This window comes from Aythya fuligula, chromosome 3 (genome assembly GCF_009819795.1).
Source record: "Aythya fuligula isolate bAytFul2 chromosome 3, bAytFul2.pri, whole genome shotgun sequence".
NCBI lineage: Eukaryota > Metazoa > Chordata > Aves > Anseriformes > Anatidae > Aythya > Aythya fuligula.
Window position 1 is genome coordinate 60,732,056 of NC_045561.1, and position 12,513 is coordinate 60,744,568.

General features: G+C 38.5%; 1 protein-coding gene across 1 annotated transcript in view; it reads right to left on the minus strand.

Annotated features, from left to right (window-relative positions):
* Nucleotides 1-12,513, minus strand: part of RARS2 (arginyl-tRNA synthetase 2, mitochondrial) — a 40,253-nt gene that overhangs the window by 23,303 nt on the left and 4,437 nt on the right. The window contains exons 4-8 of the mRNA XM_032184614.1: nucleotides 12,181-12,264; nucleotides 8,803-8,900; nucleotides 7,498-7,553; nucleotides 5,857-5,940; nucleotides 2,111-2,187 (exon numbers count right to left, since the gene is read on the minus strand). Of these exons, the coding sequence (XP_032040505.1) occupies nucleotides 2,111-2,187; nucleotides 5,857-5,940; nucleotides 7,498-7,553; nucleotides 8,803-8,900; nucleotides 12,181-12,264 (399 nt within the window). The remainder of the gene's footprint in view (nucleotides 1-2,110; nucleotides 2,188-5,856; nucleotides 5,941-7,497; nucleotides 7,554-8,802; nucleotides 8,901-12,180; nucleotides 12,265-12,513) is intronic.

The window sequence follows — 12,513 nt, forward strand, 5'->3', positions numbered from 1 at the left end:
TATAAAAAAAAGCTTTCACAGCAAAACTCTTGAACTTTTCCCCTTCCTTTCATGCCCCAAGATTTTTAGAGTATTGCTGACAAGCCTCAAAGATTAATGTTTGCTTAGTTCTGCCACAAAAAAGGAACTTAAAGTAGAGGAAAAATTCTACTGTGTCCAAGAACAATGCTCCCCCTCCCACGAACAATGGCTTCACACACTCTAACCCCTTCCCCATCTCTGATGCTGTAGTGCAAATATAATGCAAAAGACATATTTGAATCTGACGCTTGGCCAAAATATAAGGTGCAAAGCTATTTGGAAAGATACGTTCATCCACATATTTATTTATACAGAGACGGTGCCACGGAAATTTTTAAAGTTCATGTAGCTATAGGAAAGATTGGTTTCATACAACAGCAGAAAAACACCCCTTTAAAACGTGCTTCTGTATTTGATACAGTCCAGGAACACAGCTGAACAAACAGTTAAAAATAGGGGATATTTGAGAACTGTAATTTGGTTTCAAACAATTACTGCTTTAGAATCTTACAGCTCAACTGAACACTATTCACTAAATCTAAAGACAATTTTTAAGGTCCTAAGGCCTACGTGCTGCTGCAATCTATTGCAGCAGCATGTAAAGCTGCATTAAGCTAAAGCTTTAATGTAAAATTCAAGTAGGCAAATTTTAAATCCTAAGAATGGAATGAAATTATAAATAAGAATTATATAACATACATCAATGCATAACCACAAGAATGCGACTACTACTTTCTCCCTCTGGAAATCAGTCCTAAGGCTCTAAAACACATCCACGCTAATAATCTATCAATTTTCTTGAGCAGGCTTCATGGGGGAGGGAACGAGAAAACAAAACACTCCTATGTCAGAGAGGCTGGCAAACTCAGAAGAAGCTATTCTGCCACATAAACAACCTGCCTAATATGTATTCAGTTGTACAGTGCCCAAGCTTTCAACCACACTTTGTTCCTTTGCCAGTAAGCAGGTTTATGTGAAAGGGTTAGCCCGACGTACTGCCTGAACACCTGCATTAGCAATAGTTCCCACATCCAGCTTGGAAAGTAAAGCTTAACTCAGCATCCTTGTGGCTGTTGGATGGGTACAACACACACGGTCAACCAAAGATAACTTAAAAGTATCAAAAGATTCATAAAAGCCTTTTTTTTTTTTGCCTATTGCACTGTTTGAAACAAGAAGTAATGTAGGAACTGGTAAAAAGGAAGAAATAAATACCAACTTGCATGATATTACACATATTTGGATGGAGCAAAAGAACATTCAAAATCCTATCAGTTCTGTAAAAAGAAGACTTGTTAAACTATGACAGTCTGTGTGGAGACTCCAGGGAATTCGTTTGTCCCTGATGCATAGAAATGCAAACTGTGACACCTGCACTGTGCCGAGGCAGGCATGGTGGGCAACCAAGAGAGCACCCTCCTGCAATTAAACAGCTTTCCCTGCTGTTGGAAGGCTTTTCATTAACGCCTGCCAACAGAAATTGCACCTTCTAATGGTCCTGGCTCTTACACACAGCTGAAAGAAAGAACAATCTGCAGGGCTGGAACAGCAGTCTGAAAAGTGACAGTCTCTTCTCGCTACCTGTATGTATGTTAAGGCTCCACAGTAGCTCCAAAACACCTCAGAGATAACCTGCCCCCAACCATAGTGAATTGTGTACTGAGCAATGCAAATGAAACATTACTTGTTCTAAAATACTGGCAACAAGAACATTTTTATACCACTAATGCCACTTCTTTCAGTGTAACTGAACACAGCTTTGGTAACCAGCACACAACAGTCACCAAAGCTGAGCTCAGAGGTCATTGCTGTCGAGTTAGGACAGCTGATACTGGTCAAGCTGTGGCAGTAGCAGCACCCCATGCAACCCGAGGACCCATTCAATTCCCTCCCTTAGGAGGTGTATTTTTCAGTCTAATGAAACCTGTCCCTGTTGTCACGGGCAGCTGTCTTTCAATGAAGTTGTTTAAATACAACATGATTGCAGAAGTCCCTCGTGACCCTGCAGAGGCACCATCCTGTACAAAACTGACAGTGACATTAAATGGATTATCCTCTGAAGTACCCAAATGGTCTTCTCTGAACTTACCTCGAAAAGGTGCTGTAAAGGACTGGATTTTAGCTTCTCTTTATCGCCAAACTGTTGGAAACCAACACCCAGTAAACCTTGAAAAACAATTAAATACAGAGTTAGACAACAGCCCAGCCCAGAGTGTATTGTTTTGCTGATTAAGTTGTTTTAATAAGCAAGCCCTGTCTTAGCTCTCTATGTAACAAGACAAATTGCCTACATATCTAAACAATGTAATAAGTGCAGGCTATAAAGAGATCAAAAGCATAGCCTTTTATTCTGCTGTATGAAAAAAGCTTTAACAGCTAGAAATTAGTATAAAATATAATGTCAATTTTACAGTTCCTCATAAATGGAATTTCTTTCTAGACTTGCAGATAAAGTTGTATTTTACACAGTGACCAGCTGAAAACACGAAGCCATACGGGGGAAACTGTCCAGCAAACAGAATAATCAACCCCCTTGTTTGGCTTCCTCCCTTAGCAGCATTATCACTTCAAGGACAGTAGAAACTGGGACACAATGCAGTTATTTCACATACCACTCATGCAGTACTTTGAAGGGAGCTTTTTGCTAAATGCTGAGAATGTGCAGCTTTTCTTCACGTTATCTGATCTGGCTTCAGCACTTTCTGAAAGCCATCTGAAAGGGCAAGAAATTCAACTCCCCAACTGATTGTCTAAGTCAAAAGAGCCCATTAATTCATTCCGTAATCTAGCGATATTAACCCCATAGCCTCTTGGATTATCTGAGGCTGCTTTTAAGGTCATCTCTTCATTCTGAGCCAACAAGGACCTGGACTGATATAAAGACAGCATCTGAGGAATGCGGGCACCCCTTTGAAAAGCCCTCAGCAGCTAAGCAAACAGCGCTATCTCCAGAACTTCCCTCCTGAAAACAACGACTGCGATAGAAGCTGTAGCAGATTTAGATAGGAAAAATAAGTTAGAGTTTAGGAAACAAAATGCGTCTGATCCTACTGAGAGGGTGTTTCTTTAATGATAGCCGGTTCTGTGGGCTTGGCTTCTTAATGATCTCTCTTAGTGTACATACACACCCCACTTTTCCATGCTGGTTTCACAGTCCAACCCCCAGCAAGGCTTCCACCTTTCATTCACCCCAAACGCTTCCTTCAACGTGTCTCTGTCTTCTCCTAAATATTTGTTACACTCCCCAATTACTGGCAAGATGTAGCACGAACTGGGACTCAATTTGACTGAGATGTGCTGACTGGTGAGCTGACAGGCTGAGCTCAGAAGTTAACTTTCTCTCCCTGAAGGCACTACATTGTATTCCTACCCCTACACGTCCGCCAGCTGTCACAAAACTAGGAGAACTTTGTTCTCCGGGATATTTTTTGTCAGATCTGGCTGAGGTTGCCCAATGCATTCAGAATTTATTAAGAGCAGAGCGTCAGGAAGATGGATGGACTGACAGACAGAACAACTGCCTGAGATTTGTTACCTGAAGAAACCTGCCCCAAAACTGCTTCAAGCTTGAGGACTGCTCCGCCATTTTTCAGCAAAACACATTTTCAATTATTATTTTTTAGAGCCTTCAACAATGGGAGTTGTAATGGAAATGCCGACAGATTGTTAATTATAGCACTGCTTCTGGGAAAGGACTAATATACTAATATTCCTATGCTATAATTCTGTGAAGCATGACTGTGTTATTTGTTATAAAGCCTGTCACATATTTGAGCTGAGCCAGCCCAAATAGAGAAGGGAGCACCCATCTGGAAAGCTACAGTTGGGACTGCTCTGTCAGTGGTACCATTTTTAACAGCTGCGCTCTGGACAACAGGAATATAGGTAAATAACACACAGTCATCTTTATTCTTTCTAGAAACTTTGTGTTAAATTTCCTGATATTCAGACTTACGAGTACCATTTATCTCCAAAGAGTGAATGAGGTCAGCTGAGAAGCCCTTTGCCTTTTGCATTTTATTGCTTAATAGCCATTGCCACATTCATTATGCAAGCGCTGGTGATAAAAAATAATGTCTATGGGGTAAAAATGAATGAAATACGTAATGATGAAATTTATTTAATTTTATGTAAACTCATTTTGTATTCAATTCTTACAAGAAATCCTAAGTAAAGTGAAACTGCTATAAACTATGGTTTGACTAGAAACACGATCAGAACAGACAAGCTGTGGAGGAAATAATTTGACAAAGGAAAGAAAAAAAATAATAAAATAAATTATATTACTGCTCTCACAGTCATAAGAATATTTTACCCAACTGTCTACAACCCAGGAATTTACTCTAGAAGGAGAGCTGATAGAACTAAATACCTTTTAGGCGTATCATCATTACTGATGAACATGAATACATAAACAGAGTAGGATATTTCTGCTAAATTTTTAACCCAGTTTTACTCACAAAGTTGATTAATTAAAATCCCCCGAAGCATTGAACCAGCTCAACTGAAGGGGGCAGTATACGGGCTGGAAAGAGCTAAAATGACTGCTTGATAGACATTTCACTTGGTGTTTGGCAATTAAAAATAAATATAAATGCTGTTTCCAGACCCCACTGCAAAAACTGTGTGGCAGTTCTATAGTTTCCATGAACATATCAGTTTTCAAGAATGAGAAAATGGGCATGGCTGTGTTTCTTTTTTCTTCCTAAAAATAGGTCAAAATCAGCTTTCAGGTGGGGGATTAGAAAAGAAGGGGAGAATTTAGATAAATTTAAAATGCAAGATTAACATAAAAAAATAACAAAATTGGGAATCCTATGGATGGGTCAACTGCCATATGTGAACAGTATTTACAGACCTAGCAAGCAGACACAAATGAATTCTAGTCAGGGAATAAATACCAGCCAGGCAGGACTGCATGAGAGGATTTCTCAGTTCTCGCTTACCTGATGGACATTTTGGTGGAGGTAGCAGTGTGTATATGCATGCAAGCAAATGCACATGCAGGCAAGATTGACGGTCTTCTAAGAACTCACTTGCACATTCTCTACCTACACACCTCTACTTTTGCTCCATTTTAATGGCAAACTGAATATTTTGGGGGAAGTATTGGGATACCTTTAATAATACAAACACTCAAACACATTGACCTACCAAAATGCTGTTGCTAAACAAGTTAGTTATACTCTGTGAATAACAAACTTGTTTCCACAGGGAAAAAAAAAAAAAAAAAAAAAACCAATAAAAAAAATATAAAGACACACACAAAGACAACTAAATACAAGTATATAACTTCCTTTTTTTTTTTTTTTTTTTTTTCCCCAAACAATCATTCTATTCTTATGCATACAGGTGTGGCATAGCTAAGTTAACAAACTTACTCTCCCACTATTCCTATTACCCATGCAAAATCTGAATAAGGAGGACAGTAGTATCACCACTGACATGCAACAGATACGGTATCATGTATTTGTGATGTATGGAGGCAGCAACAGTAGCCTGTTCAGCTACTAGAGCACCACAAGTACAACCACCACACTCAAAATATTTCTCCTGTGCTTTAAAAATAAACCTCAAGCAACACACAGGTAATCTGAGAGCTACTGAGGAACCATTGGGCAAATTTCCTCTTGTATTTCTTGCATGGCAGTGTACGTCATACCACTGATGAATCACTCTGGATTGCTTTGTTTTTGTCTTAAGGAGACTAACAACACAATACTGTTCTTTATGAGCTCAGGGTGAATCCAATGTGCCTGCAAAAACTGAAGTTGGAAACCCAGACCACATTATACAGTTGAAAAGTGAACAGGAGAAACAAATATCAGAACATACCAAACTGCATGCCCCAGTCACCAAGGTAATTTATTCTTATTACTTCATGTCCCAGTGCAGCTTTGAGATTTGCTATAAAATTCCCTGGTAAGGAATCAAAATTGGTGTTATTATGCAAAGTTGTAGGTCAACCTCAACCGATCAATTTTATGGTTTTGTCATATTCAAAAGGAAAAGGAAAAGCAAATCAGTCAGGTGAACTACTCTACACAATGCGCTAAAATACTTCCAAACTTAAAGCAATAATATTTTGAGCAGGAAAAAAAAGCAGCTTTGCATTTGAGAGGTGCCATAAAGCGTCTCACGCAGATCCATATGTTTATGTCTCTGTTGTCTGTGCATGCACATTCTGGAAAGTACATGACTATAAAAAACCCTTATGTTCATAAGGAGCCATGTACGACTTCTCGTATATTCACAAATACGTGGTAGTATCCATAATTCCCTTCTCAAAGCCAGGAAACCTCATACCAGGAGGTTAAGCAAGGACTGAAATTCACAAACTGCTCTTAACTGTGCAGTTAAACAGAGAACAACTCCACGTACTTGAACAGTACCGAACTCTTCACACACTGTGTGTCTGATATGGTCCAAACTTACCACATCACATAGGAACATCTTGTTTCTAATTGTTATTACAACAAAAACCCTTCATCTTTCTCCTGAGTTTGGCTGTATCATAGAATTACAAAGAAGTAACACATGCAACCAAGAAATAAGTGCAGCCCTTCCCCTATTCTTCTGTGCTTCAAGGGTACCTTTTAATTACAATACTGATATAAAAGGTTGCAAAAAGCTTTATCTTTTCCTTTATTGTAACGCCATACTATAGTCTGCAATCATTTTCCATTCCTATTCCCTGACATCAATTCATTCTGTTTCTATTGGATGAACATCCACCTACAGAACTATTTTCCTTTTTTTTTTTTTTTTTTTTTTTTGGTAACAAAGGACCTGGAAATGCAAGCCAAAAATACGTAATGCCATTCAACCTTCAGTCCACGAAGAGGCAGATTTATTAATTTTATGTAACTGATAATTACATATGATACATTAGTATAATTAAAAATAATGCATTATTAGCTCAACAGATGCTGTAGGGTCTTCAGCTAATAACCTACAAATTTTAATGAGACAGGGCAAAGGCAGGGAGAAGTGATGTTTTCCATATGCTATTAGAATACTGCACAATAAACTACTTAATTATTCCATGACAAATGACAGCAACTGTGTCAGTAATAGTAGCATAGAGGAATTAACACATAAAAGCAAATGTCTTGCAAGACAGCCACCAAGACATAACTATCTGCTCTGCAGTCCAGCACAAATCAGAAATTTAAAATTCAAAGGACTTTCATAACACCTCAATGAAAACTGCCATGGGTGTCTTCGTGGAACAATTTTAAAGTACTTCATTTAATGTTCACAGTCATAAAACTATATTACGTGTGACTTAATAAATCTGCCAGCAACACACCATGCTCTTTTCTTCACTGTATAATGAGGAAAAGGCTTTTAATTAGCAAGTCAAGCCTGACACAGCCACTCCACCAGGAGTGAAAGGTTAGCCGAATTCCCCTGTCAAGTGAATCATGGAGACAAAGAAGTCCTTTTAGGACACACACTGAAATGCATACTCACCTATTATTGTGGAACGCAAGTGTCCTATGTGAAACTTTTTGGCAATATTAGGGGAGCTGCAACAAATTTCCACAAATAGCATTTGTTCAATGTACAAGGCTACCACATCTCCAACTCAGAAGTATTCAACTCATTAGTAACAGCAGAAGAACTGTAATTAAACCACAACTTTCACCTTGCCCTTGTAATTCTCTGATTAGTTTCTGTTCCAAGTAGATCTCGATATCAAACCAACTTTTCCTCTCGTATCAGCAAGCAGCCAGTGTTAAAGAAAAAAAGAAAAAAAAACACACCAAAGAACCTCCCAATATCCAAATATACAAGTGACAAAGGACTTACACTAATGTCCCACTTTCACATTTATTGGACTTAAGAATCATGTTCTTCAGACTTTTATTAGACATAAATCTGGTACCAGATCAGGTGACTTGGTGTACAAGAATCAGTAACTAAAATCACATTTTCTTTCAACAATGTCCTTTTCAAAACTTGTAAATGGCATATCATTATGCAAAACAAACAAACAAACAAACAAACAAAAACCACACCTCCAACGCTGTTTTATAATATGAACAGATGTTTTGTTTAGTTTGTTGTTTGTATTTTAGTTCACTTCAAGCTTACAATAGTGGCATATTATTAATCACCACAACTGTTTGCCCTCAAAAACAAAATTAAATTTCAGCTATGAACATCCACCCTCCAAATTAAAGGCATGTGCTGACTTTCTGACTAAGGAAGCCTACACAAGGAGAATAGGTGAACAATTTTATTACTTTTTTTTCAATACAAAAAGTGATCCAAGTCAACCACTTTTCTTTCCCTGTACAGGTGACCACAAATAAAATAGATACTGGCCAGAAGTTCTGGGGCCAGCAACTGAGAAGATTTAGCAAGATAAATGCTTGGCTGCTCTAGCAAGTCAAGGATGAAGGTAGTGAGGACAGCTAAGTAACAGCTTTGGAAACTGAAGCCCAGGTGGAAGAAGAAGTGCATTACTGGCTGAAAATTCAGATGATGCCTCTTGATAACAAGATAAAAGAGGCCTACATAGAAACTGAATGCTATTATGCACTAAAGGAGAACGAGGCATGAACTCTTCAAACACCAAAAATACATTCTGGGAAAAGCCTCAATTCCCTAAATAAAACTTATATTCTACTTGGCAAATCTATCAGAGTATTAAATACAGATGAATGTAATCCCATAAATGTGGTTTAACTTCACAGGCACCGCGCATTACAGCAATGAATATCAATCAGCAGACAAGGCTGTATTCTCAAAGGACTCATCGCGAGTGCTTACCTGAACTCAATCACTGCCTTTTGTCTAGGCACCATCGAGAAAAGTTCACTTTTAATTCCATATTCTGAGCCATCTTTCAACACCTGCTGCAGCACAGTCTGAAGCACAGGGAAGATAAAATGAAGGAAAATAAGTATCAACAACAGAAAATGTGATCAGGAAAACCATCCACCAACCACACAGGAGTCTGATCCCACAGCTGGTTTTCACATTACCAGTTCGATGGCTGGTCTGCCAAGAAAACAAGGTATCACATGCAGATGGAAATGCCATTAACTTTTGAAAGCTGCACCGGATCAATTAAATAAGTTAGACAAATTGTAAGCAGAGATTTTGGTGAAAATCTAAGCTGATTTTGGTAAAAACTTAAAAGGAGAAAGCATAGATCTCATTAAAACTGTTTAGTTACACAACATCAAAGTGCTGGAGGGTCACCCATAGGTAATCAGTAAGCAGGAAAGGAAAGTCAGCCCAAGAATGTGGGTAAAATAGTAACCTCCTATAAAATAAAGGCATTCTCATGTAAATACGACTCTTACCTTACTCTGTCTGACCAGGACCCTTGCCATGCCTAATTCAGGTAACACATTTTAAAATAAAAGCTACCTTGTAGAACTAGACCATAGATTTTGATCAAAGACTGGGAGAGCTTATAAGCAGTAGACTTGATGAGAGAATTTATTTCATTGTGCAGCCAGATGTTCTCAGCAGGCTTTTTTTTCTCCTTGATTTAAAAAGAAAAGCTACATAGCATACCTCTGAGCTTCTTCAAAAGTGCATTCTTCCCATGAATAAATCTTATCAAGGCACACTTTGAGGACTTTGGAATGAAATTCCTATGAGTCCTGTCCTAGATCCAAAGTTTTTGTCAACGTGTGCATATAAAGGACATCCACTGCACACAGCACAACCCAGTCACAGAGGTCCAGCCCTTAGGGACACATCAGATCTCCCACACACTCCTTGTCACTGAGGGCCTGCAAGAAATCCAACGTGCTATAATTGCACGAGCATTACTGTGCTTATCCAGGTCACCTCAACAGCACATGGACGTGTTTTTATTTTCAGGAAATCCAACACAAAAGTTCAGGATTTCTAGCCTTTGTGACCACCACTAAAGCCAGCCTAAGGCACGAAACTGCAGAATGCTCTCCATCAGTTCACTGCAAGTAGACTGAAACAACAGCTTATGGAAGATACCTCATGGTCTGATCATTCTTAATAATAACAGGATACATACACGTCAACCAGTGGTTTAAGTGAAGAAAAACCAGACAAAAGAGGCTTAGCTTTTTCTGATTTCAGTAATACAAATGCTTTCGTTGTTCTTTCTAGAACATGAGGCAGACTAACATCTCTAGCTTTTTCCAGTTGCTTAACATCACTGCCCACTGTATGTCTTCATTAATCTTTTTTTAGGAATAGAATCTGCCTAATGTTCTTTTCCTTTCCTGTTGGATGAGAGTATGCACATACAAAGTGGAAACAGAAAAACAGGAGACTTTTGCAAGAATTTAAGCCTCCTCAGAATCACCAAGTCACTTAACTCTGAAACAGGAAGAAAAACAACAACCCCCAACACTCACATTCTACTAAGACTGCTAGATTTTCCTAGGCATCAAAAGCCAGCCTGCTTTGTACACCTCTAGCACCAAAGAAAGCCAACTATTCAGTCTTCATGTGTCTAAACACCCCTTCTGCTACCTGCGAGTCTGTGAGAATGGCTTGTACAAAAGCACGTCTACTTTGAAAGCACGGAGATGATCTAAAATTCAAACATTTCCTCAACAACATGAATGTAGTTTGTGGAAAGAGGAATCCTATGCTTAGATTATCAGTACTGCAATCATACAGCAAAATACACCTTGCATTCTTCAGTTTGTCACAGTGATGCCAATACACTTTGAAAACTAATACACAAAGCTGTAAGTATCGGACAAACTTCCTGAAGATAGTACAGGCCTCTAGCAATGTGAGCTGAAGTGGAAATCTCATTCCATTCAGTGGAAAGTTGTTTGTTTGATTCTGTTTTTCCAAAAGTCACCTTAAAACACTTATGCAGCAGAAATAACAGATGTAGAAAAAAAGGAACTATGCCTGTAGAGAAACCTTTAATGCTGTTTTCATTATGGCACCTTAGAAGGTAAGCCAGGCACACAAACAAATCCTCAAATTTATCACAGCCTTATTCTCCTTATTAGTGAAAGTCACAGCTAGGTCTTATCTCCTCCTCTCTCCTCAGTGATATAATGCAAAATTCTGTGTTCTAATCCCACATTTCTTCCAGCAAAATTCTACTAGGCCAGACACATGGTTTTGCTTGACTCATTATACTGAGTAAAATCCCTACAGACAAAGCACCTTGTCAAATCCTGCCCGTGAATACAACTTAACACCAACACTGTTCTTTCAGTGAATAGTCAGGTGTTATGTTCCTATCATGATGGATTACAGCTAGTTAATGAGAATTTAAGGAGATGTTTCCAGGCAATACATAAAGCAGATAGGAATGCCTAGGCATTAGCAACTCACAAGGCGACCTATCATTCAAGAGAAGATGATAACAAGCCTAAGTGACTCGCTCACTGGAAGCCCTGATAGGAAGAGAGCTTCACCAGCATGAGGTAAGATCTGATTTCCTGCCCAAATCACACGTGGCTCATTTTCTAAGACCACAATGTTATTTCCACAAAAGCTGCTTAGATTAATGCCTTGAACACCACCACAACGTAGCTTGCAACCCAGGTTAGTTCAGCTGGCTTAGCAGGGCTTTCATTCACTCCCCAGTCGAACAGCACCAGCCAGCCACCCATCCTAATGCAAGTTCTTGAAAATAATCCAGACCGAGTGCAATCAAAACACTACTTCTACGGACCGAGTGGTATCTTCCTTTCACTAAGTTACTGGTTTAACAAAATTAGGATTTTCCATTCCAGTCAGATTGGACGTTGCAGAATTTTTGGCAACAAAGTACATAATGGTAGATTTGAAGTCAGGTACTTTTATTTCAGGTATCTTTCTACCATTCTTCTTTATTTTACACAAGAATTTATATGCAAGACCAAAATTTTGAGTTGTGTACTTCAGAAACACAAAGAACACGTGAAGTCTGCCTTTCAGAGCAGAAACATGAAAGAAAACGAGAGGGATTGTAACTGAAGGATAGATGCATTGTTTCCTCAAGAGGATAGACTTCTGTGAGCCTCATTCCCAATTCTAGACCTACCTAACAAAGCAGCATCAGGAATCCTTGAGTAGAATTGATGAAAAACAAGCAGATATGCATAGAAAGTATCAAAGACTATGGTTAAGTATTTTAGAGTTTTACATTGCGGAATTTATTGAGGAACTTTAACACATCTGAAATATTGTACTCACCTTTGCCAGTAATTCCCTGTTTATCGTAAAGTTCACTGTTCCTGGACCGGTGCTGATTTCACTCACTACAGCATCACATTTTAGCTATAAGAACAAAACAGAACAGCAACTCTCCATGAAAACAGGTAAATTAGAAAATTTTAATTCAATCCACTCAAAATATTAATTTAATCCACTATAAATATTAAATGATTTTTATCTGATTGGAAGCAATCACAGATCATTTAATCCATCCATTTGAAAAAAGGATGATTTTATTATTTCTAATCCATGCTTACTAGCTCTGAACACAACTCACTGAAATGTCACACACTTGTTTTGCTTCAGTCCTTG